The sequence below is a fragment of the Myotis daubentonii genome, chromosome X, assembly GCF_963259705.1.
Source record: "Myotis daubentonii chromosome X, mMyoDau2.1, whole genome shotgun sequence".
NCBI lineage: Eukaryota > Metazoa > Chordata > Mammalia > Chiroptera > Vespertilionidae > Myotis > Myotis daubentonii.
Genome location: NC_081861.1, coordinates 118015105 through 118039846, shown reverse-complemented (window position 1 = coordinate 118039846; position 24742 = coordinate 118015105). Strand labels below are relative to the sequence as shown.

At 40.0% G+C, this 24742-nt stretch overlaps 1 protein-coding gene across 9 annotated transcripts in view; it reads right to left on the bottom strand.

Moving 5' to 3' along the window:
- The window catches only part of TAB3 (TGF-beta activated kinase 1 (MAP3K7) binding protein 3), a 73515-nt gene that overhangs the window by 19851 nt on the left and 28922 nt on the right, over nucleotides 1-24742 (bottom strand). For 6 of the 9 annotated variants that reach the window (XM_059679701.1, XM_059679704.1, XM_059679703.1 and 3 more), the window contains 4 exons: nucleotides 21196-21387; nucleotides 14117-15542; nucleotides 12988-13148; nucleotides 4270-4363 (listed from right to left, as the gene is read on the bottom strand). In XM_059679701.1, the coding sequence (XP_059535684.1) occupies nucleotides 4270-4363; nucleotides 12988-13148; nucleotides 14117-15542; nucleotides 21196-21297 (1783 nt within the window). In that variant the 5' untranslated portion in view covers nucleotides 21298-21387. Of the gene's footprint in view, nucleotides 1-4269; nucleotides 4364-5899; nucleotides 6040-12987; nucleotides 13149-14116; nucleotides 15543-21195; nucleotides 21388-24742 lie in introns of those variants that run through there. The other 3 variants (XM_059679705.1, XM_059679706.1, XR_009450691.1) reach the window with 2 other exon arrangements.

The following is a 24742-nucleotide window of genomic DNA, read 5'->3' as shown; positions in this document are numbered from 1 at the left end:
GTTTTCCAGGGTTTCAAAACTCATATTACTCTACTCTTTCCATTGAAATTGTTTTATCATTCTGAGAAAAGACCCAAGCAAACTGGCATACCAGTGTCTATCTACAGTGTTTACCTAAAGGAATATTTTTCTAACTGTAAAGCTAGTCTTTTTAGGCAGTGTTAAGCATGTGGCGCAGTTAGGGAGGTAAATGAAGGAGAGAAATGAAAGGCTGGCTGAACTGTTTTTTCTTTCTGTTTGTTTTGATTTTAATGAACAAACCATAAGAAAGAAGATTTAAATAGCGAAAGTTCACCATATCTTTCATAATTTACCTTAAAATTTTATCTATATTTAAACTCAACTGTCAATGAACCCAAATATATAAATTTACAAAGATTTTTCAAGTTTTATGTGATCAGCAGCTCATGGATTCCTATCTTCAAAAAAAAAAAAAAGGAGAATCTTGTCACCTACAAATTTGCCAATTTCAGAATAACAGAACAATCCCTAAGAATTTTGTCTTGCCACACAATTTTCATCTGTCTTAAAATGTTCATTCATTCCTTGATCTAGTGTCTATTTCAGCCCCATCTCCTGCCAGGACTCCTCCAAGGTCAGTTTTGATCCAGGGCCAGCTTTTGGTCCTACCTTCAATTCTGTGAACCTATCACTGCAATCTGCTTATTCTTCACAATTCCAATTAAGCATTACAACTGTATACATGCTTATTTCCAGAGGATCCTATATGGCACCGATGAAGTCCAAATGGTTTTCCTCACCCAAACCAACAATAAAGCTGCTTTTCATCACCTCATGCACTGCCCTGGACAGTGTGGCTCAGTTGGTTGGGCATTATCCCGTCCACTGAAGGGTTGCTGGTTCAATTCCGGGTCAGGACACATGCCTGGGTTGTGGGCTTGGCTCAATCACCGATCCCTGGTAGCGGGTGTGTAGGAGGCAGCCAATTGATGTTTCTCTCTCACACTGATATTTTCTCTCTCATATTGATGTTTCTCTCCTTCTAAAAGTCAATTTTTAAAAAATCATGCACTGATTTACATCTAATCTAAATATTCTCCCAAATGTCTAGATTCCTTCTCTCATTTAAAAATTTAGATTAAAGCCCAGCCAGCATGGCTCAGTGGTTGAGCATCAACCTATGAACCAGGAGGTCAGTTTTATTCCCGGTCAGAGCACATGCCCGGGTTGCCGGTTCGATCCCCAGTAGGAGGTGTGCAGGAGGCAGCCAATCAATGACTCTCATTGACGTTTCTATCTCTCTCCCTTCCTCTATGAAATAACATATATATATATATATATATATATATATATATGTATATATAAAAAGTACACTAAAACACTAGAGATGTTCAACATCAACTAGATTAAGATAGAAGAAAGGATGTGACCTCAAAAATAAGGTAGTAGCCTGGCCAGCTTGGCTCAGTGGTTGAACTTGGACCTATGAACCAGAAGGTCATTCGATTCCTGGTCAGGCACATGGCCCTGGTTGCGGGCTTAATCCCGTGTGGGGCATGCAGGAGGCAGCCGATGATTGATGCTTCTCTCTCATCATTGATGTTTCTATCTCTCCCTTCCTTTCTGAAATCAATAAAAATATATTTTTTACAGAAAAAGAATATATTTTAAAAAGTTTAGATTAGAAATTAATATAAAAGGAATTCATATAAAATGTTTCCAGAGCATGAAGAATAGAGATTTGGAAATGCTTAAGCACCAAAAAGAGCTCTTTGTTGCTCAATGGAGACCAAAACACAGCTCTTCACTGAACAAATCTTAATGGTTTCCCTTGCAGATCCTATTACAAATGCTTTTATCCATTTGGCTATGCTATTTTAAGATATTTTCTGAAAATAACTCATATGATGGCCCATGAAAGCCACAATGCTATTTGATATGTTAATTGGATCTTTTTATGCTTTAAGATGCTGCATATGTATTTCTTCAATTACTTAAGTTACAGCTGATGTTCTAATTTCTAGATCCCATTAGGCTTACTATAAATATCCTAACCAAATGTTTAAGTGTTTGTTTTGCTTCAAAGAACACACAAGCAAAAAAAAAAAAAAATCAATGTTGTCTTCTAATACAGTAGCAATAGTTTGTATAGCCCCCCACATTATACATAGTAATTCTTTCATTGCTGAAAAATAGTAGGCTGTAGAGTAACTATGTTTCTGAAAATAACTAAGGGCAACTACATAAATTGTTCAACTTTCATATTCAAATTTACTTCTATTCAGATAAGTTCCATATCTTTTTAGGTTCCCCTGCTTCTACTGCTTAGGCTTGTCTAAAAATGGCAATGCAGTACTTTTATGTATATCTCTTAAAATACAGTAGAAACTCTTTTAGCTGCCATAAGTAAGAACAGTAAGGGGGCTGATTAAAACACGAATTGTTAAGAAAAATTACACATCAACTTTAATGTAACAAAACATATAAATATGGCAATATTTTAATGACAGACCAAGACTCTTTCTTTACCTGTCTGTTGACTGAAGGTTCTATATTGTCTTTCTTATATAAGCTACACCTGTGATGACCTAAAGTATGGTGGGCAAACTTTTTCTGTAAAGGGAGATGATAAACACTTTAGATATTGTGGACCTGTAATACTATAGGTCTCTGTTGCAAGCTTTCAATTGTACCATTAAAGCACAAAAGCAGCCTGGCGTGGCTCAGGGGTTGAACATTGACCTATGAACTAGGGGTCACAGTTCAATTCCTGGTCAGGGCACATGCCTGGGTTGCTGGCTTGATCCCCAGTGTGGGGCATGCAAGAGTCAGCCAATCAATGATTTTCTCTCATAATTGATGTTCCTATCTCTCTTCTTCTCTCTTCCTCTCTGAAATCAATAAAAAAATATTAAAAAACACACAAAAGCAATCCAAGGCAATATATAAATGGGCATGGCTATGTTCCATTAAAACTTTATTTAAAAAGACAGGCATCAGGCCCTGGCTGATTTCTCTCACATCGATATTTCTCTCTGTCTTTCCCTTTCTCTTTCACTCTCTCTTAAAATCAATGGAAAAATATCCTCACGTGAGGATTAAAAATAATAATAAAAAGAAATAAATAAAAAGACGGGCAGCAGGCCAATTTGCTAACCCTGATCTGTAATTTCTTGTTTTTGTTTCTTTAGAATAGAGCAAGAAAAATACTGTAAGAACATTTAATTTGAAGTCAGAATCCTCTTAGATTTTTAACTTGCCCCTTAACCCTTTACAGTTACTTCCACCCCTAATTCACAGTCCCTATGTGATTTGCCTTTGAGTCTTTAAAAGGTATTTACCACCCTAGCTGGTTTCCGCTCAGTGATTAGAGTGTTGGCCTGTAGACTGAAGGGTTGTGGGTTTGATTCTGGTCAAGGGCACGTACCTGGCCCTGGGTGGGGGTGTGTGTGAGAGGCAACCAGTTGATGTGTCTCTCTCACATTGACGTTTCTCTCTCTTTCCCCCTCCCTTCTATTCTCTCTCTAAAAAAAAATTAATGGGAAAAATATCCTTGGGTGAGGATTAACAACAACAACAAAAAAGGTATTTGCCTTTAATTTTTATAGGAAGAGCAGCTTCTCCTGCCTTCATGCCAGTTTAGTAACTGGCATAAAAGGTTTAGGAACTGGCACAAGTAACTCTTGGTAAGCAGACAATTCCACTGATGGGAGCAATAGTAAGAACATTTTGACCCTGGTGAGCTGGGTAAACAAAAGTCAGTTAAGAGAGCTTCTACTGTAGTACACTTCTATAAGAAAGCAATAAAAACCCAACAAAAAACCAAACAAACCCCACCACAACAAACAAAGACCCCCAAACTCTAAGATATAGCTGGATGTTTTAATGTAACAGATAACATTAAAAATGGCAAATGGAAATTACTTTAAGACTGAGAAATTTGATATTCTGATTTGGGGTCCCTATTTTTACAAATATTTAGATGATTCACATAATAGGAACCTACTAAGTTTTAGAATTAAAACTTATAAAAAAATCAACTTGTAAAATATTTACAGTAAATGACTAAAAGATAAATACAGAGTTAAAACAGAACGGTCTTAATGATGAAATTACCAAAGTAAAACTATTTTTTGATGCCCCCCAATCCGATCTATGACCATGGCTGGAGTGATCTCTTTACCAGGACTGTAATCTTATAATGGACAAAAACTATTTCTTAAGTCTATAAAACCAAAATGATTGCTATTTAAGCAGCTTAAAACACCACACTATTTCTTATGGTTTACCAAATAATCAAGTCTATACCTCTAGATTGAAGGAGGTCAACTTCTTTCAGTGTACAGTCAACATTTATCTGGAGTTGTCTGTTCATGCTTCTCAATCTTGTCATTTCCTCAGGCTAGTAAGAAAGGACCCAAAATAGCAATTGTGGGAAAGTCATTATCAAGCCCAACATTTAAGAACTGCTATTCATATTAATTGTTCTGATTGGTTATTACCAAGAAGATGGCCTTAATCCATAAGAGGCCATGATTAAGAAGTCTTCTAGTTTTCAAGGAATGGTTAGGTAAAATGGGGACATTAGTATGGCCACATATAAAAAATCTGCATATAACATGGCAGGCTATAATACTAGACTGGTCTATCATACAAAATACCATTTTAATCAGAGAGCACTGAGAATATTTTATTTCTATGTTTTCATAGTAAGGGAAACTGTAGTAAGTAGGAACCTTTTAAACAAGCCACATCCATGAATTTTGTCCAGGATAGTTAAAATTATAACAGTACTGCTCAGCCAGTATGGCTTGGTGGTTGAATGTCGACCCATGGACCAGGAGGTCAGGGTTCGATTCCCAGTCAGGGTACATACCCGGGTTGTGGGCTCAATCCCCAATAGGGGGCGTACAGGAGACAGCCAATCAATGATTCTCTCTCATCACTGATGTTTCCATCTCTCTCTCCCCCTTACTCTCTCTGAAATTAATAGAAACATATTAAAAACACATTACAACAGTACTAATTTTAATTAACACTGAGTGCCAGGTACTGTGTTCACCAGAATTCTCTAATTTTTCTTCAAAAACAATCTTTCAAAGTAAGTACTAATATCACATCCAATTTATACATGAGGATAGCGGAGGCACAGGGGTTATATAATTTTTCCAAGGTTATAAAAGAGATAGCACTTATATAAAAGTCTTCTATATAAACTTATGTAGAAGCAATTAATCTATTATGTGAAACTTTCAGGAACAAATGGATTCCGTTCCTCCTCCAACTTTGTTTCCTTCTGTTTCGACCTTTCTAGCTCAACCTACTCCTTAGGCCTTTCAGGACATACATGAGACACGGAAATGTGAAGAGAGCCCTATTCTTCAGTTAAAGCTTTTTGGAAGCCTTCATTTCCTTTGAAATTCAGAATTCTTATACTATTTTACATATATGTACAGTAAAAAAGTTAGGGTTTAGACTCCAGCGGCATGGGTTCTGAAGCTTTCAGCACAGCCTAGATATAACTCAGTTTCTAAGGTGATTCTGTAAAGTAAAAGATAAAAATCTGCTATGATAGGAAGACAAAATAAAATCCCACTCTGTTAAAAACACATATTTTGCTAAAAACTAAATACATTATAAGAGTGAAGAAAAATGAGCAAAAAGGGTTATTTTCATTCACAAGATCTTATGCTTAGGAGGTATTACTAGACTAACTGGGAATGCTCTCTAAATTAGCAGGTATCAAACGTTTAAAATAAGAGCTATTTTAGAATGCCAGGGGAACTTAAAATGCCAGGGGAACATAAAAGTCATTTAGAAACATCTATTAGGGATTGCTTTTCTTTTCTCATTCCTATGGGTAAACAATGTGACATTAGCATGTAAAGTGTTTATAACTTGTCTATCAACCAGGCAATATTAAGAGTTTAAAACATACCTGAGCATTTGTATTAAAGATAAAGCACTTGTTCAAGGATTTCAAAGAATGATGCTGTCTTCCTAGGAATATGTGAAAGAACCTATTTTCTTTGTAGAATCATATCAGCAAAGTCAAGTACCTGAAGGAGCTGATCTTACCTATATATTGGGGTGGGAGGGAATGTTTTAGCCAAGGTTTCCCTGAATAGTCAAGCTCTGTAACTAAGTATGCAAATATTATAATACACTTTATAGTCAAGAGACTACTGCACATTTGCTTATAACAACAACAAAAGCTCTTATCAACAGGCTCATTTCTAAAGACAGCACTACCACTGGAACTCACTAAACTAACTCTTTAACTGTAATATTCCTATGTACTTTTCCAAAACTTCTCATTGAGGGGGAAAAGCCATTTTTGCACGTCACTACATTTGTCAAAAAGTACAGTTTTTCATGGCGAAGGAGCTTCGAGATTGGCTGTGCATAATTTACAGTTGTTTGTAAACTACCAGGATGTTTATATCTACACTTTTTTCAAAAGGTGACAGAAATACCTTGAGCCTACTATGTCAGCACTTTAGGAAGATGTCTCACAGAGACCAATGTTGAAGACCACTGATGGTCTTTGGTGGTTTGGCCCCAATTATGCATCTGAAACTCAAAGCTGTGGGTTAGTTCAAAAACCCAGTTAGTCAGAACAAGATGAATGGGAGAAAAACTTGGGGGAGCAGGTAATTAACAGCTCTCTGCCTATTAAAATCTTACTTATCTGTCAAGATATAACTTAGATTTTCCCCTTCTCCATGAAATTGTCTCATCTTTGAACATTACCAGCAAAAAATTAACATTTCTATCTCTGAACTCGAAAGCATTTAATATTACTATTCAGTTGGCAAGCGCTGCTGATTTACTGCCTATCTTTTCTCTTACACACACACACATACACACACAGATTCACAGACAGATATATGTATATCTTTTTACATACAGATCTCTTTAAGAGATGGCATCTCTCACAGCATTTAATACAATGCTTTGCAAATAGTAGATTGAGAAAAATGATGGTGGGCATGCATCTTGTACTTTTACCCTCCTCCTTAGCTCCTCTAAGTTTCTGCAACTGTACACAGAGTTGGTCAGGAATGTTCATTCCAGTCTCATCAGTCACACCTTTAACAAATTTTTTATATACCGCTTGATTAAAAAAAAAATTTGTTTGAAAACATGAAGGTAGCAATACAAACTCCATAGCAAAAAAGTCAATTCTCTATTACATAATCCTATGTGAGTGGGACAATGGTAAGTAAGGATAGCTGTTTACTGAGCACCTACAACATGCCAGCCATTTTATATACAGTTGTCTTTTTATTAAAATGTACTTGTTATAATTCCCTTTTCTAGTTATGGAAAATCAACTGCAGAGAAATTAGATATAACCTGTGAGTGCCAGAGCTGTTTTGGCTCCAGAGCCTATGTGGGCACCCTTTCAACTATGTCATGTGCCTCAAATGAGCCTGTATGAACAAAAAGGAGATTCTGACAAAATCCTTTGTTTTCAAATTAATTTCCTACATATAATATGCCCTTGTGTTATGCATGTTCCTAAAGTTAAAAAGGAAATCATTTTTACAAAACACTTCCGATTTGTGTATCTCAAGCATATTTTCCGGTATCTTGCAACCAACATACTGGGGAATCACACACTCAAAAAATAATACTATTTTTTGAACATTATATAAATTGTTTAATGTGTTATTTAATCCTAACAAAAAATCCCATCAGATGGGTACTGACATATATTATAGTAAGAAAACAAGCATTGCCCTAGCTGCGGCTAGAGTGTCGGCCTGCGGACTGAAGGGTCTCAGGTTCAATTCCAGTCAAGGGCACATGCCTGGGTTGTGGGCTGGATCCCCAGTAGGGGGTATGCAGGAGGCAGCTGATCAATGATTCTCATCATTGATGTTTCTCTCTCCCTCACCCTTCCTCTCTGAAATCAATAAAAATATGTTTTGAAAAAAAAGAAAACAAGCATAGAGAAGGTTACTTATCCAAGGATATATGCGTGACATGAGAGCAGCAGAAGTAGGTTTCAAGTTCACACCTGAATTGAGAGCTCACTGTCTTAGCCATAATTGTCCCTCAGCCATGCACTCCTAATAGTCTTCCATTTTACTGTAGGCCTGGCAGCAGAAACACAGGGGAATCACACACTCAAATTTCTCACTTCTCAAATATTATCGCCCACATGAGTTATCAATTTCTGAAGTTTGGTGATGGCTACATGAGAGTTCACTGTTTTATTTACCTTTGAAATTCTCTATAATAAAAAGTTAAAAAAAAATTACAGCCCAGGACAGCAGTTTTACCAACTTCCTCTTTTTTCTAAAGAAGTGTCATCAATAAAAGCTCTCATCTAGCCCTAGCCGGCTTGGCTCAATGGATAGAGCGTCAGCCTGCGGACTGAAGGGTCCCAGGTTCGATTCTGGCCAAGGACACATACCTGGGTTGCAGGCTCGATCCCCAGTGGGGGGCGTGCGGGAGGCAGCCGATCAATGATTCTCTCTCATCATTGATGTTTCTATCTCTCCCTCCTCCCTTCCTCTCTGAAATCAATAAAGAAATATATATTTTAAAGAAGCTCTCATCTAAAATTTGGGGTTTTTTGAAACACTAAATAACCTATGCTACATTAGACAGTTCTCTACTTCCAACAACAACAAAAAAACAATAGGGCTTTATTTAGTAGGGGCTATCACATAGCAAGCGGTTGACAATCAAATCTTATATGGTTTTGTTAGAGAAAATAACTTCTTTGCTAAGAAAGTTTGTTTATGCCCTACAAGTACCTAAAGGACTCCCAAGTGCCCAACAACTACAGGTAGTTTCCCGTATGAGTTACATTCTTCAGTATCTCCCCTCATCAGAGGACTCAATTAAGATTTAAAGTGAGAAAAAATGAGGCAGAAATATCACCTTTCAGTTATAGTTTTGTAATATTCCAAGAGTTTTCAATATTAGAAAAAAATTTCACTAAATTATTAAATACTAGAGGCCTGGTGCACTGATTCGTGCACCGGTGGGGTCCCTTGGCCTGGCCTGTGGGGATCGTGTGGAAACCCACTCTCTGACATCCCCCGAGGGGGTCCCAGATTGCGATGGTGGTTCTTGGGTGACACACCCCAGAATCGGGCTCCCTACTCTCTGGTTCTGGGTGTGTCACCCAAGAACTGCAGCTGCCAAATCACTGCAGCTCCTGCGTTGAGCATCTTCCCCCTGGTGGTCAGTGCATGTCACAGCTACCAGTCGGAGCATCTGCCCCCTGGTGGTCACTGTGCATCACAGCTACCAGTTGTACGGTCAGACACTCACTTAGGCTTTTATATATATACTAGAGGCCCGGTGCACAAAAATTTGTGCACTCGGGGTTGGGAGAGGAGGTCCCTCAGCCTGGCCTGTGCCCTCTCACAGTCTGGGACCCATCAGGAGATAATGACCTGCTGGCTTAGGCCTGCTCCCGGGTGGCAGAGGGCAGGCCCAATCCCTAGGTGCAGCCCCTGGTCGGGCTCAGAGCAGGGCCAATTGGGGAGTTGGGGCACCGCCCCCTGTCATACACAGAGCAGGGCGGATTGGGAGGTTGCGATGCCACCCTCAGTCATGCTCAGGGTAGGGCCGATTGGGGAGTTGGGGCACCGCCCCCTGTCACACTCAAGGCAGGGTCCATAGGGAGGTTGCAGTGCCACTCCTGTCATGCACAGAGCAGGGCCCATCAGGGGGGTTGGGGCTCTGTACCCTGTCACACACAGAGCAGGGCCGATCAGAGGGTTGGGGCTCCGCACCCTGTCACACTGATCCCGGTGCTGGGAGGCCTCGCTGCTCTGCTGATCCCAGGGCCAGGACGCCTCTCGGCTCCCCTGATCCCTGGCCTGGAGGCCTCTTGGCTGCTGATAACCATGGCCTGTAGGCCTCTCGGCTCCGCTGATAACTGGGGCCTGGAGGCCTCTCGGCTCCGCTGATCATGTGTCCGGGAGGCCTCTGGGCTCCGCTGATCACCGGGGCTGGGAGGCCTCTCGGCTCCGCTGATCGCGGGCCTGGAGCGGGCCGGGAGGCCTCTTGGCTGATCACCTGGGCGGGAGGCCTCTGGACTCCGCTGATCACCTGGGCTGGGAGGCCTCTCGACTCTGCTGATCACCTGGGCTGGGAGGCCTCTTGGCTCCGCTGATCGCGGGGCCAGGAGCGGGCCGGGAGGCCTCTCGGCTGATCACCGGGGCCGGGAGGCCTCTGGACTCCGCTGATCACCGGGGCTGGGAGGCCTCTCGGCTCCGCTGATCACCGGGGCTGGGAGGCCTCTTGGCTCCGCTGATCTCGGGGCCTCCGACTCCGCTGATCGCGGGCCAGGAGACCTCTCGGCTCTGCTGATCACCTGGGCTGGGAGGCCTCTCGACTCCGCTGATCACCTGGGCTGGGAGGCCTCTCGACTCCGCTGATCACCGGGGCTGGGAGGCCTCTTGGCTCCGCTGATCTCGGGGCCTCCGACTCCGCTGATCGCGGGCCAGGAGACCTCTCGGCTCTGCTGATCACCTGGGCTGGGAGGCCTCTCGACTCCGCTGATCACCTGGGCTGGGAGGCCTCTCGACTCCGCTGATCACCAGGGCTGGGAGGCCTCTCGGCTCCGCTGATCACCGGGGCTGGGAGGCCTCGCGACTCGGTTGATCACCTGGGCTGGGAGGCCTCTCGGATCCGCTGATCACCGGGGCCGGGAGGCCTCCGACTCCGCTGATCACCGGGCCGGGAGGCCTCTCGACTCCGCTGATCACCTGGGCTGGGAGGCCTCTCAGATCCGCTGATCACTGGGGCCGGGAGGCCTCTCGACTCTGCTGATCCCAGGCCCTGAGGCCTCTCTGCCCTGCTGCTTCAGGGCTGTTTGGCTTCGCTCTGCTTGGAGCCTGAGTATGCAAATTAACCGCCATCTTTTAGCTTCTATAATTGAAACATTGTATCTTTTGGAGTTGTTGCTTCAGGAGCTCAGAGCCCCGGCAGCTGCGGGGATCCTTGACTTTCTCCATCGCTGGGGCAACCAAGGCTCCTATTCTCAGCTGCCTGGCTGCCGGCCGCCATCTTGGCTGACAGTTAATTTGCATATCTCACTGATTAGCCAATGAAAAAGGTATCGGTTGTACGCCAATTACCATTTTTCTCTTATTAGTATAGGATAGATGCCTGTTTCTCAGCCCTGGCTGGTGTGGCTCAGTTGGTTGAGCATCATCCTGTGCACTGAAAGTTTGCCAGTTCAATTCTGGGTCAGCACACATACCTGGGTTGTGGGTTCGATCCCTGGGCAGGGCACGTATGCAAGGCAGCCAATAGATGTTTATCTCTCTCTCCCTTTTCCTCTCTCCTAAGCATGTCATTGGGTAAGGAAATAAGAACAAACAAAAGCCCTAACTGGTTTGGCTCAGTGGATAGAGCGTTGGCCTGTGGACTGAAGGGTCCCAGGTTTGATTCTGGTCAAGGGCATGTACCTTGGTTGCGGGCACATCCCCAGTAGGAGGTGTGCAGGAGGCAGCTGATCGATGTTTCTCTCTCATTGATGTTTCTAACTCTCTATCCCTCTCCCTTGCTCTCTGTAAAAAAAAAATCAGTAAAATGTATTAAAAACAACCAAACAAAAAATATGCCTGTTTCTCAAAACATCCACTGGTTCCACATGACCAGCAGAATAAAGGTCAAACACTTCAACCTAGTGTTCAAGATCTAAGCCCCATTCCACTTATGAACATGAACATGTTAAGACATCAGAAATCTCAGCTTAAGTGAAAAAAGTATAAGTGCTGCCTCCTGAAAGTCTGTCTTGATTTCAAATCTCCATTGCCTCATGTTCTTTTCCCTTCTAAAATGGCTTCCCCTTTCCTCTCTGCTTACACAGCAAATATTACACTGTTTAGGGCACTGGTTCCTTACCCTTTTTTCCTTCAATCTGTTTGTAAGAGGCCTGACATATATGCCCACTTCTCTAAACTTATAAACTTTGAGCGAGAGATTACCCTTAGTTTACAGAGAGTAAGAAAATGAGGAATGGTTCTGTGAAAAATGTAGAGATTGAAAAACAGACAGGATTTGTACATGCAGAGCTTTAGAATGGCATTCCAGCAGGAGGAATGTGATAGAGCAGAGAAGTACACTGAGTATATACAGAAACTAGTTAACATATGAGTTCTCTTATAGGTTGATGGATCTATTCCTCCCACTAGCAGGTATGAAGTAAGCACCTAACATTGGGCCATAATCACAAACAATGAAATATGGTCATTGACTGAACATTAAAAGGTAAAAATGATAGGTGGTTGGATCAGATAAAATCTGTGATGTCCCAAGATTTTAGAGACTTGTTTCAAATTTTTCAGAATTGTTTAAGATCTTTATTAAATACTAGAGCCCGATGCACAAAATTCGTGCAAGGGGCTCGGCCCTCCCAGCCACGGCCCTCGCAGCCCCGGTTTCGTCTGGAAGGTTGTCCAGAAGGACATCCGGAAGGTTGTTTGGCTGTTTGGTCTAATTAGCATATTACACTTTTATTATTATAGATTAACCAACATGTTAAAAATATATTATCCAAATCTTTTTATTAGAGTAGTTCCTGTTAGGACTGTTGTCAGTACTGTTATCTTAGTTTCTACAATTATTTACACGTAAAAAATTGCTCTACCTTAATAAGTCCATAGTCAACACTCCCAAAATTCATACTGATCTCACTGTAGCTCATTTAAATTAACATCTTAGAAAAATAATTTTTTTAATGCTTGGAAAAATATATATGCTTAGAAGAATACATGAGAACAATTTATAAAATATTTGCTCAGGGTGCACTCTTCATTTCTATTTTGACACAATGCAACTTTTGTAAATGAGATCTATAGCTTGATTATAAAAGTCAGTATTCGAAAATACTAATGAGCCTATGGAATTCATACATATGAAAAAATAAAGCATCAAATTATTTTGATGAATTATTGAAGGCGAAAGTTCTTCATCCACTGTTTAAAAACAAAAACTCTGTCAGAAATAGAACACCCCCACCTTCCTATCCAACACATCCCAACTTACCGTTGGAATCGGAGTGGTGCAGCTGACCCTTCTGAGCCGTCTCTGCATTAGGTCATGCTCCATACCGTTAACTTCAGCCTTCAATCGTTCTAACTCCTCTTTCTCAAGTTTCAATTGCTTTGCTAACCTCTCCATCCTTGCTCGCTGATGCAACAGCAAGGCTATAGCATTACAGATAAAGTAATTGCAGAGAATAACATTGAACAAGTGAGCAGGAAATTTCTATATGCATAGCTAATGTACAGAATACCTGTAAGGAACCCTGTCATCTAACTTCAGTTGGCATTAATTTTCATGTCTTTTTAATGCTAGCCTACACTCATATCTGCTTTAGTTTAGCTTGTAACTGCTGCCAAAATGACATTATCTATATGTCCCTCTTGTTCTGTTATCCAGTTTCCCTAAGATTCTCCTTGTTTTAAATACCAAGCATACTGATATTATTTCCCTTCTTATATACTAAAAGAACATTAAATTCTCAGATGTCTTAAAACAATCTGAATAGACCTTTTAGAAACTCTATTCTATATACTTAGTTCCATTTTTAAGAAATAATTCTTTACTGTTGAAGGTATTACATATGTCTCCTTTCCCCCCCGCCACTGACCCCCTCCAGACAGCCCCTGCCCCAAGACCTCACTGCCCCATTGTCTGTGTTGAAGGGCCATGCATATATACTTAGGTCCATTTTTAATATAACACTGTTCTTCATTATCATTCCAACTTCTTATAAATATCATTGCATCCTTCAAGCCATCCTCTTTTAGAAAAGATTCAAATTCTTTCACCTTGATGAACTTTAGCCTCTATAAATCTTTTCCCCCACTCTGTAGTTTGTATTTTTAACAGTATCAATTTCATTTAAAAATTCTATATTTTTCTCACAATGACTGTTCTTCCTAAAAACCTTATTAGGTCACTACTCTACATTTTCATATTTTAAAATTAAGTCTGTAGATGGCTCTCAAGCACTAACCCTATTTTTAATAGCAATGCTACTGCCCACTATTTAATAAATAACTACTAAACATTTAATTAAAACTAAATAGGTAATATTAATTCCCCCATTTTGAATAGGAGTTCCCACCCCAACCATAAAGATTAATTTTCATAAAAGGGATAAAAGTACCTTGTGTATAGGCATAGTCATCTGATCCAGAACTAGAACTCCTGTGGTATTTATGGCTTCCCTTTTCTCCCCCAGAGCCTGGTATCATTGAAATGGGCTGAATAGGTTCTGGGGCTGCAGAAGGTTCTTCTTGGTCCACTAAATTTAAAAGATTTTCAGTCGTTGCTCGGCCTACGGTAATTTTAAAAACTGTAGTTGGGTTTGGTATTACACGAGGAGATGGTGATGGAGCGCATGAAGGTCCAGTTGGCTGTGTATATGTAATATACACAGGATTAACACTAAATGGAGGTTTTGGTTGACTGGATATCCCTCTTGAAGGAGAACTTGAGGGTGGAGTGGTGGCTGTGTACAGCGAGTGCTGATTCCGTGGAGACTGCTGATTACTGATAGGTGAAGGACTCCTTTGAGAGGGTTCAACTGTAATTTCTATCTTCTTCATGGATCCTTTGGGTAAGCTAGATGTTGTATATGGGAGATAAGCTACTGAATGGTTTCCCTGTTTGTGATAGCTAGAAGGTCCTTGTTGATATGGATGAGGTGGAGTAGTTGAAGGACTAGGGGGCATAAAGACGTGGGAACTCGGGTGGCCCAACGGTGAAGGTTGCACTTGATGTTGTGGAGAGCTGAAGGGTGAAGGACACTGAGAAGGAGGTGGCGAATGGTAAGCAGGCTGAGGGATCTGTTGTTGTTTGGGAGAATACTGAGAAGGTTGATAGTTCTGTTGATGTGGATAAATAGGTAGAGGACGTTGGCTATAATGAGACACTGGGCCCTGTGGTGAGGACTGCCATGGGGTACTCTGAGGAGTTCGTCTTCCTGATGGACTCTGAGATGTCTGTCTAATATAAATAGAACCAGGAGACCCATAGAGATTGCTTGGAATTTGTGGAAGAATTTGTAAAGCTCTTGGTACAGTCTGTCCAGAAGGGAGGTTTTGGGATACTGTAACAGTAATTGGATTTGTACTATACCGAGGTATGTGCATGTATGAAGGAGGTGAAGGCCCTTGCATAGCAGATGGACTCATTCCTGTTTGCATCGAAGATGGCTGTTGAGGTGGCTGTGAAGGAGGAGTAGCTGCACTTCTGTTCTGTTCATTCATAAAAAATGGATTGTAGTTTGGAGTAGCAGCCACAACAGCTGGAGCCGAGTGTGGTTCCGGAACTAAACATATCAATTGTTTACCTGCTGCATGCTGTGGATCAATATGTCCATCACTTGAGCTATGTACCAGTGTTCGACCACCATTAAGTTGTGCTCCATCTCCTGGGTGGTAGCTACTAGGAGAATGGATACCCAGGTTAATATGCAAAAGGCGATTTCTATTCATTCTGTTGTCATCTGGACTATGGTATTCCATATATAAGTATTTGCTACTCTCCTGGGAAAGGGCTCGGCAACAGGCTTCAAGATTGTTGTTATTCTAGGGGAGAAAAATGGTTAAGGTAAATTGGCAAAATTAAAAAATCCTAATAGTGGAAGTCAAGCTTTGCCAGAGAGTTATGCAAATATGATTGTTATGGAATTACCAGAGAACAGTATTTTAAGCACAAAATTCTTCATGGTCATCTATCCTTAAAAGGAGATCTCAAACAATTTTATAGACATTTAGTTTACATGACTAGTGCTACCACTATTGCTACCAAAATATAAAGAAGCTACTAATGAACATTGTGACTCAAGCCCAACTTTTCTGACTCCAATTCCAGGACTCATTTATACTTGTCACATCTCAAAAAATTAAAATGTTGGGCTAATCTTGTATTCACCACAATTGCTGCAATATATAAGTATAAGTAATAGCCATCATTAATATTTAAACATGAAAATAACCATGCTTTCTAAAGGCACTGAAATCACAAAAGGAGAAAAAAATTATAAAGCAGCCTTCACTTTTCTTTTAACCAAAGTTATCCCTATATAACTTCAACTGTCTCTATCACTATGAAAGATTAAGCTAAACAAAGAAATAAGTAAAAAAAAAAAAAAGTCCACTTTTTGAACTATGACTCCATGACTTTGCCAAAGTTGGTATTGGCTGACTTAATGAAATTCTTCATAATCCTACAGTCTTGAGTTTTTATCTGATGAAAGGTAGCTTGATAAACTTTCAAAATCATTTAAGGATTTTAATTTTTTGAGTTATGCACACACAGATATGATAATAGCAAACATTTTAGATGTTCCAATCGACAGTAATGAAACTATTAACAGGTTCCTTCTTTTTTAAGATATAAGTTCGTTTCCATTAAAATATAAAATTCAGCCCTAACCAGTTTGGCTCAGTGGATAGAGCGTCGGCCTGCGGACTGAAAGGTCCCAGGTTCGATTCTGGTCAAGGGCATATACTTTGGTTGCAGGCACATCCCCAGTAGGAGGTGTGTAGGAGGCAGCTGATCGATGTTTCTCTCTCATTGATGTTTCTATCTCTCTATCCCTCTCCCTTCCTCTCTATAAAAAAACCAATAATATATATATATATATATGTGTGTGTGTGTGTGTGTATATATATATATATATATACACACACACACATATTTCAGACCTATGTTATTAGCCTAAAACACTATTATTCGTTGCCTTTGAAATAATCTATTTTCTCACCCTGGCCTGTGTGGAGCATCATTCTGTGCACTGGAAGGGCTGGGTTCGATCAGGGTGTGTACAGGAGGCAACCAATAGATGTACCTCTTTCACATATCTCTCTCTCTCTCTCTGCCCCCCCCCCTCTCTAAAATCATTTAAAATTTTTTATTGATTTCAGAGATGGAGGGAGAGAGAGATAAAAACATCAATGATGAGAGAGAATCATTGATTAGCTGCCTTCTGCAGTCCCCTTACTGGGGATCGAGCCCACAACCCGGGCATGTGCCCTGACCGGGAATGGAACCATGACCTCCTGGGTCATAGGTTGATGTTCAACCACTGAGCCATGCTGGTTGGGCTCTAAAATCAATAAAAAAATTTTTTTTAATAAATAAAAAAAAGCCTGGCCAGTGTTGCTCAGTGGTAGAGCATCTACCTATGCACCAAGAGGTCCCCAGTTTGATTCCTGGTCAGGGCACATGCCCGGGTTGTGGGCTCAATCCCCAGCAGGGGGCGTGCACAAGGCAGTTGATCAGTGTTGATGCATCAATGGCTGTTTCTATCTCTCCCACTCTCTCTAAAATTAATAAAAACATTAAAAAAATTTTTAAAGAAATAATCTATTAACGTTTCTTAATTATCACTACCTTCTCTGTAGTTCATAAATATGCATACAAATATGTACATTACATACTTATTACCATATATTTGTTTTAAGGAAAAGTACATTTTATACAAAAATGAAACATTATACTTCTGCCGAGAACCAACTGAGGTTAAACCTAAGATAGGACATACAACGCTGCAATTTTATTTATTTATTTTATTATTTTTAATTTATTTCAGAGAGGAAGGAAGAGGGAGAGATAGAAATATCACTGATGAGAGAGAATCATTGATCGGCTACCTCCTGCACTCCCCCTACTGGGGAATCAATCCCTGATCTCCTGATTCATAGGTCAGTGCTCAACCACTTAGCCACACCTGCCAGGCAATGCTGCAATTTTAGAGCTGGAAGAACTCTTAGGTTTCATCTACACAAGAACAACTCATTTACAGATAAGAAAAGAGATGCCTGGAAAAATTACATGGCTTGACAATAAGCACTTAACTAGTTAACAGGAGAGCCAGGTCTAGATTCTTGGTTTCCTGACTTCCAGTGCTCTTTCCCTTAAAACACAAAAATTTCAAGGGTGAGGATGTTAGGCCAAAAGTACATTACTACACTTAAAGCTTTAGGGAGTAAAAGAAGATTTGGTCAAGCAAATCTTTGCAAAATGAAGTATCAGAAATTTAAAGAATTGATGTTTTGAACATTCCACAAGTAAATTTTATCCTTTTCCTTATATAAAGCTTTTTATTTTTTAAATTCTTACCAGATAATATTTTCCATTGATTTTCAGAGAGAGAGAGTAGTAGTAGGAGAGAGAGAAACATCAATGTGAGAGAGGCACATAGATTGGTTGCCTCCACCATGAGCACTGACCTGGTGGGCGGGGATTGAGCCTGCAACTGAGTTACGAGGTACCTGCCCTTGACCAGAAATTGAACCTGAGACCCTTCGGTCTGCTGGCTGACGCTCTAACCAGTGAGCGAAACCAGCCAGGGCATATAAATCCTCTCTGAAATCAAATTCAAATATTTTTAAAAATACTTTATGATCCACAGAAAAAACACACATAATGTTAAAATTTAAAAAGAAAATAATTAGAATTCAAAGTCTGGGGTTTTTCTTATCTTTCTTGGAAATCATGCTGATCAAGGGAGGAAAGCTAGATATTAAGCAAATTTGGAGCCAAAGGATTCATATGTCACTGACATAGCTGAAGAAAAAAAATATGAAAAGTGAAAATAAGACTATCTCCTTAAAGTATTTTTATAAACCAATCGATTAAGAGAAGACCAACTTAGAGAGTTTTATTTGAAACCTAAAGCAGTTATGGACACTTCACTATTTGACATTTGTATTAATGATCTGGAAATTTCATATTTTCTACACTGAAAACAGGTAGCCTAATTAGTATTGTTGCAAAAAGGATCCAAATTCAAAATGATACAAAGTTGGTTTTGTCAGCTTATTTCAAATATGTCTACAGTGACAAGTTGAGTAAATTTTCCTGAAAAAAATTTAAAAAAAGATATTTAAGTATTTTAAAAAGAATACCACCAGAATAGACTCAAATGTCATATTTAACCTGGTAAATATCTTAAAAAGAAAAAAAAATGGATAAAAAACGTTTCAACCAGTAAGCATGAAGAATAAAAAAATCAAAACTGTTTAAAGAGGTCATAATTTTTATGAAGACATATATGAACTCTCTGGAAAGGACCGATGCAAAAAAAAAAATCATACTTTCAAAAAGTGATCCTAAATTGAGGGATGAGAGCCCTGAGATAGGAAGTAAGGTTTATGTTTTAAATGCAAACTACTGAGCATCATATATTTTCTGACTGGTAGGAGGTAAGTTCCCTATCAATTAACTATTAATTCCAAAGGAACAAAAGAGTAAAAGACTAATGACAGTGTAAGTTATCACCAAATGTTCATTGAGTTGAATTTATAGTTTCATTCTTTCAGTTTAGTAAGTAACATGAAAACGACTAAGGCATGAAAAATTACAGGTGATAAAGAACTAAGTAAAATAAAATAAAAAGGTCAGAGCTAGGTGGGGCCCTAGGAGATTGCTAATGCTTTAAACCAGAGCTCCACTTGGTTTCACTGCAGTGGGAAATACTTTTGATACCTTAATAAGCTAATTATTAATAACTAGAGGCCCAGTGCATGAAATTCATACACGGGTAGGGTCCCTAGGCCTGGTCAGCGATTAGAGCCAATCGGGGCCTTCTGGCTGCCGGCCAGGGCCTTCTTTCCCCAGCTGCTGGCCGGGGCCTTCCTGCACTCTGCGTCACCCCCTGGTTGTCAACGCACATCATAGCAAGTGATCAAGCTCCTGGTCAAACTCCCAAGAGGACACTTTGCATATTAGCCTTATAGATAGATAGATAGATAGATAGATAGATAGATAGATAGATAGATAGATAGATAGATAGATATAGATAGGAAAGGAGCAAAGGGAAGGCCAGACATTTATGCATGTTCCCTGAAAAACATTGGAGGAAGGGGACTAGACAAAGGGAAGACAGACGCATGCCCAGTAAAGTTGGGATGACTAGGGAAGGTGATTTTCTGTCAGTCACACCTGGGAACAGAGGTCTTTGGCCGGAATGGATGAGGTTTGGCTCATTTGGGACTCCTGTGACTCTGGGCTTGTGGATCTTGCTTCCTTGCATTCATCCACATAGCCATGCACACAATGGACTAATGGACTGCAACTGGACTGATGCTGAACTGAAGCTGTCTTCAACATGGAAAGGAAACTCTGGACCCTGGCTTTGCTTCTAGCTCTACTGAAACCCCAGTTATACTTCTTCTATGACTGGATAAAGGAAATGAGACTTTGGAAATCTAGAGACGTAATTCCATGAAAACAACACTCATCCTCCTGTGCAAGTCTCAGAAAATTTCTTTTCTTGGGATATCGCAAGGGCTCCACCCCCGGCAGCACCCAATGGGGAAGAGGACCCCACTTTGTCCGGTGTCACCAATACACCACCGTTAAGTTGTGCTCCATCTCCTGGATGGTAGCTACCAGAGACCGAATTGGGAGGCTAAAGTAGAAATTCAGATGGAATGTGTGTTAGAAAAAACAAAGACAAGCTGTTAACACTAAAATAATTGACCCAAAGTTCTAGACCTAGTAGAAGGGCTTGCAAACAAAGGAAGTACTTCTGTTACCACCACTGTTCTGTGAGTCTCTCTTTAATCGTCATTAATCTCAACTGTATATAGGCTTAGGTTATATTCTGAGCCACTCATACTGTAGTAAGGTAGAGTTTGAATTGATTGTGTGAAGGAATCCAGTGGGCAAGACAGAAGTGCTGCTTCCCAATGTCAACTAAATATGGAAATGGTATAACCCCAAACACTGAGATCCTCTGAAGGATGATATAAAAGTCTATTGCCTCTTGAGTGGAAGACATGGTCTATCAGAGATGAAAGACCTTTATTTCACTAGAAGACAAGACAAAAGGAATGTGATTAAAGAAAGTGGCCTTAGTGGCATTTACTAAGTAGAAAAACAGTAAGAAAGAGTGAACTCTACAAATTTTCAAAAATAGACTCAAAAGTATGTAGTTCAACAAGTTATAATTTGAGACTCAAAATTCAAGTCTACATTTTTGGGGACTGATGACACAGCCCAAGAAATTGACATATGAGGAAAATTTTATTTGCTACAATTTTTTACCACCACAACAAAGATTATCCAATCTAAAATGTTGATAGCACCAAAGTTGAGAAATCCTGCTCTAAGTGTCACCCTTGCCCCCTACACAAGAAAATTTAACAGAGTTCTAGTTGCCACAACACAAAGCCAGCTCTAATAAGGTAAAATGTAGCTTAATATCACTATCATTGGTGGGTAATCTACCTGTAACATGCATTGAGACACCACACCCTCTGGAATCTCAGGGAAACGTTGTCGGAGGTCAAGGAGAACCTGCATATCAAGCTGTGGACTGCTTTGCGCCATGCCAGAGCAAATGGTGGTCAAGTTTCTCTTAGGAAATGGATGCTAACCGGCTTTCCAATAGCAATGGTCTTCCAACACCGCAGTCATTTTCTATTAAAAGAAATTAAGGTATGGTTAAATTTAATTACATATTTCATTTTATTCAAAGAGAAACCATTAATATATTAAAATGGAAGGTTGGAAATTGACAAATTCAACCTAGCCAAAGGCTTTTCTGATGTAATATAGCCATTACTAGTTTAAACACAAGTAAGAAAAGCCAACCCCCCCCCCCTTCAATTTCAGTTAATTGTTAAAAAAAAAAGCTGTTACATTAAAAATACATAGTAGTATTATCTGGCAACCATACTTTCCCAGCCTTGAGAAATCCTACTTATATATATAATCAGTCATGTTTTCCCAAGGGCTACCACATCACTTCTCTAAAGCAGCACAATTATTTTGATGTCTGAAATAATAAAATAAGAAAACAAGGACTTGATAATATCACCACAAAGCATGCCTGTCCTGTTTGCCTTATATTCTCCCTGTACTTTGAAGCCAAAAGGTTTGAATTTAAAGTCTGAGTGAAGGAAACCCAATATCTAAATAAAATAACTGGGCAAAAAAAAGAGGAAATATGCAATCCTTTGTTTTAAAAAATGATGCTGGTGGCCCATCAATAGTCAGACCTTCCCAGCTAGGCTTTCACCTAGCTCTGATGCCACTGGGACAGGTACTAAAATGGCAGGATGTGGGATTACAGTTTAAGTAGAGGAAAATGACCCCCAATCATACTGACACTAGTTGAGTTAAGCACCAATGTAAATAAAACAACTTGTGCAGTGATAATGAAATCATAAATCAACTAGCAGCACAAGGGTCAATTAACCAACCTACTTTTTAATCCTTATTTCCCTTTTATTTAAAAATTAGAGGCCCAGTGCATGACATTAATGCTCCTGCATTGAGCATGTGCCCCCTTGTGGTCAGTGTGCATCATAGCGACCGGTTATTCTGCTGTTTGGTAGATTTGCATATTAGCCTTTTATTTTATAGGAGTGATTGAGAGAGAGAGAGAGAGAGAGAGAGAGAGAGAGAGAGAGAGAGAGAGAGAGAAAGAGAGAAACATCAATGTGAGAAACATACTAGTAAATTGATTGCCTCCCACACGGTCCCCAATGGGGGACTGAACCTGTCACCTTTTGTTGTATGGAACGACGCTCCAACCAACTGAACCACACTGGCCAGGGTTTATAATTTCCCATTTTTTACTATTTTGTTACTATGGATATTTTAGAGAGAGAGAGAGGAAGGGAGAAGGATAGAGAGATAGATACATCTATGAGAAACATCAATTGGCTACCTCCTACACACTCCCTATTGGGGATCAAACCTGCAACCCCAGACATGTGCTATGACCAGGAATCAAACCATGACCTCCTGGTTCACACGTCAATGCTCAACCACTGAGCCACACCAACCAGGCAATTCCCCATTTTCAAAAGGCAAAAAAACCCTGAAACCCATACAGTGTAAACCATACATTCTCATAATATTTCTGCTGTGCTCAGTCACTAGATAGTCAAATATTTTTAAGAATGAGAAATAATCACCTGCATCTTCATAAGATTCCATGGAAGTGATAATTGTAAGACGCATGTCTAAATCACACACATAAGGGAGACTTATCTCACACCCAATCTTCTATTTCTTGCAAATAGTTCCCAGAACTGTAAATCATATCATTCCTTAAAGCAATGTAGACTACTACACAGAATATTTTTCAAAATATATTTTTATTGATTTTTTACAGAGAGGAATGGAGAGGGATAGAGAGTTAGAAACATCGATGAGAGAGAAACATCGACCAGCTGCCTCCTGCACACCTCCTACTGGAGATGTGCCCAAAACCAAGGTACATGCCCTTGACTGGAATCGAACCTGAGACCTTACAGTCCACAGGCCGACGCTCTATCCACTGAGCCAAACCGGTTTGGCTACACAGAATATTTTACAAATAAAAAGTATTGCCCCAGCTGGTGGGGCTCAGTTGCTTGAGTATTATCCTGTGCACAGAAAGGTTACCAGTTTGATTCCTGGACAGGGTGTGTGCAGGAGATAACTGATTAATGTTTCTCTTATATCGATGTGCCTGTGTCTCTCTCTCCCTCCCCCTCCCCCCTCTCTGAAATCAATTTTTTTAAAAGTTAAAAATAATTAAAAATAAAATACTGAATTACTTTTGCTGGTTTATAATTAAGTAGATAATTAAAAAGAAATTTATTGAACTTTTTATGGAATCTCTAATTTGACTTTCATTATATGCACAGAATTTCATTTTGCATGCAATCTGCTGACTTTTACTGGGCATCTAGATGTCTTTTCTTCCTTCCAAACCAAGACTATCAAGAGTTAGGTACTCTTTGTATCTACAAGGTGTTCACAAAGCTCCTATGTATAAGACTCTACCTAACCATAGGTAAAAAGAGCCATTAGGGACTGCTTAATGACTTCCAACCATCTATACGAAAGATGTCTAAGGAACATGAGAGAAAAAAGTAAAATGTGGGTGAAGAATATAGATCACTTCCAGTGTGCACATACATGGGCCTTCTGGCCACCCTGTACTATTCCGATCCCTGAAATTCATTCTAATGTGGCTCATCTCACTGTTCCACTGAAATACTCTCTCCATCATCTCTCTTCCTCTAAATCCAGATGATATATCTTCTGGTCCCTATGCCACTTGACCTCTGAAGCATCTGACACTACCAATCACTCCTTTTCATTGTCTCTGTGACATCATAGTAGCCTAGTTTCTTCCCACCTCTTATCACATTAATGTTTCCCTTGTTTTTGCCCTAAACTGCCTCTTCTTATTCTACCTGTTTTTGCCCAGTGATCACACCCACTACTAAGGTTTCAAAAACTTTTAAAGGCTGATGATTCCCAACTTGATATCTTAAGCATCATACTCTCTCCAAGACTCCAGATATAAAGCCAACTGCCTAAAACAGCACCATAAGGATATACCCAAAGATATCAGTCACTATGTCCAAAAAGGAACTCCTTACCACAGCCCTTCCCCAAAGGCTTTCTGTTCTCTCCATGAATGTTACCACTCAGTTAACAAAATTAGAAACCAGGGTGTGATCCTTGACTTCCTGTTCTTGCACAACCAACTAAACAGTGTGTGAGATCAAGTGGGTCATGGTTTACACCCTGGTTCTGGCATTTATTAGTCTGTAGAAAAGATATTCAATCCTTACAACTTTGAAGCTTCATTTGTAAAATGGCAATAACAGTAGTATAATTTAAATGGAAAACAGTCATAAGTCATGAAGCACTAGTTACTATTATTCAGGGCATGTCTGAATATTATTCTCATCAACTTCCTGCTGGTCTCCCCATAGGTCTTGCCTTCCTCCACGTCACAGCTAGAGTATTTGTTTTCTTAGATGCA